The 1,033-nt window shown below is 46.8% G+C and overlaps 1 protein-coding gene across 1 annotated transcript; it reads left to right on the top strand.

Moving 5' to 3' along the window:
- Positions 1 to 90: 90 nt before the first annotated feature.
- Positions 91 to 793, top strand: LOC105556387 (the record flags this gene model as incomplete). Its single annotated transcript, XM_012003474.1, has 1 exon — positions 91 to 793. A coding segment is annotated over one exon (703 nt), but the record flags the coding sequence as incomplete, so codon positions are not given.
- Positions 794 to 1,033: the final 240 nt, after the last annotated feature.

Genomic DNA, 1,033 nt, shown 5'->3' with positions numbered 1-1,033 from the left:
GCGACTCTATCGGTAAATCAAACCACTCCAGCATCCCCTTAAGGACAATACTAAAGCTTGGATATGTCTTTTTACTTGTGCAATTTACAGGGCAGTCCACTTCGAGCTGGTGTCTTCATTGATCACGGAGAATTTCCTCGAGGCATTCCGTCGATTTGTATCGAAAAGAGGTCGACCTACCCATGTTCATACGGATAATGGTACCAATTTCACTGGAGCCAACAACCTTCTGCACAATATCAACCGGAGGCGGGTGGAAGACTTTGGCATTGTCGAAAGGATCCAGTGGCAATTTAACCCTCCCTCAGCTGCCTGGTGGGGAGGATGGTGGGAGCGAAAGGTTCGCATCATGAAGGATATGCTGAGGAAGAACCTTGGGCGAGCTGCTCTGAGTTACGAAGAGCTTAACACTGTACTCTGTGACTGTGAAGCAGTCATAAATAGTCGACCCATCACTTACCTGGCGGAAGATACGTGTCAGCTCGTACCTTTGTTGCCCTCGCTGTTTCTTCATGAGCTGAAAGATGACAAAGTACCTGACATCGACGTGGCGATCACCTCTCATAAAATCACTGCTAGATTGCGCTACATTCAGGGACTGCGAGAAACTCTGAAGAAACGTTTCAGAATTGAATATCTTGGTCAGCTGATGTTACGCCCTTTGGCGCGATCTACCTCCAATACTCTCAAGGTGGGAGATGTTGCCCTCATCGGCAACGACCTGCAAAAACGTCTGGACTGGCCCTTGGCCAGAATAAAAGAGCTGATGGAGAAACGAGAGTTGCTCGTTTGAAAACGGCCACGGGAGAATTCGTACGACCGGTGCAGCGATTATATCCCTTGGAGATACACTCTGGAGAAGAATCGTCTCATGATTTGAGAGATTACTATCAGACAAAGAAGAAATTGTCTAAACAAATAAAGACAGCTATTACTAGTGCGAATTCTGGAGTGCCAAAGGACATAAAAGTTGTAAAGACTCAAACGCGTACACGAAGCGGTAGACTTGTAAAATCCCCGTGTAGGCTTAAGT

This window comes from Vollenhovia emeryi, unplaced genomic scaffold (assembly GCF_000949405.1).
Source record: "Vollenhovia emeryi isolate VEMERY1.0 unplaced genomic scaffold, V.emery_V1.0 DF940066.1, whole genome shotgun sequence".
In the NCBI taxonomy this organism is placed as follows: domain Eukaryota; kingdom Metazoa; phylum Arthropoda; class Insecta; order Hymenoptera; family Formicidae; genus Vollenhovia; species Vollenhovia emeryi.
Note: the sequence above shows the minus strand (reverse complement) of the source record. Positions and strands in the feature narration are given on the sequence as shown.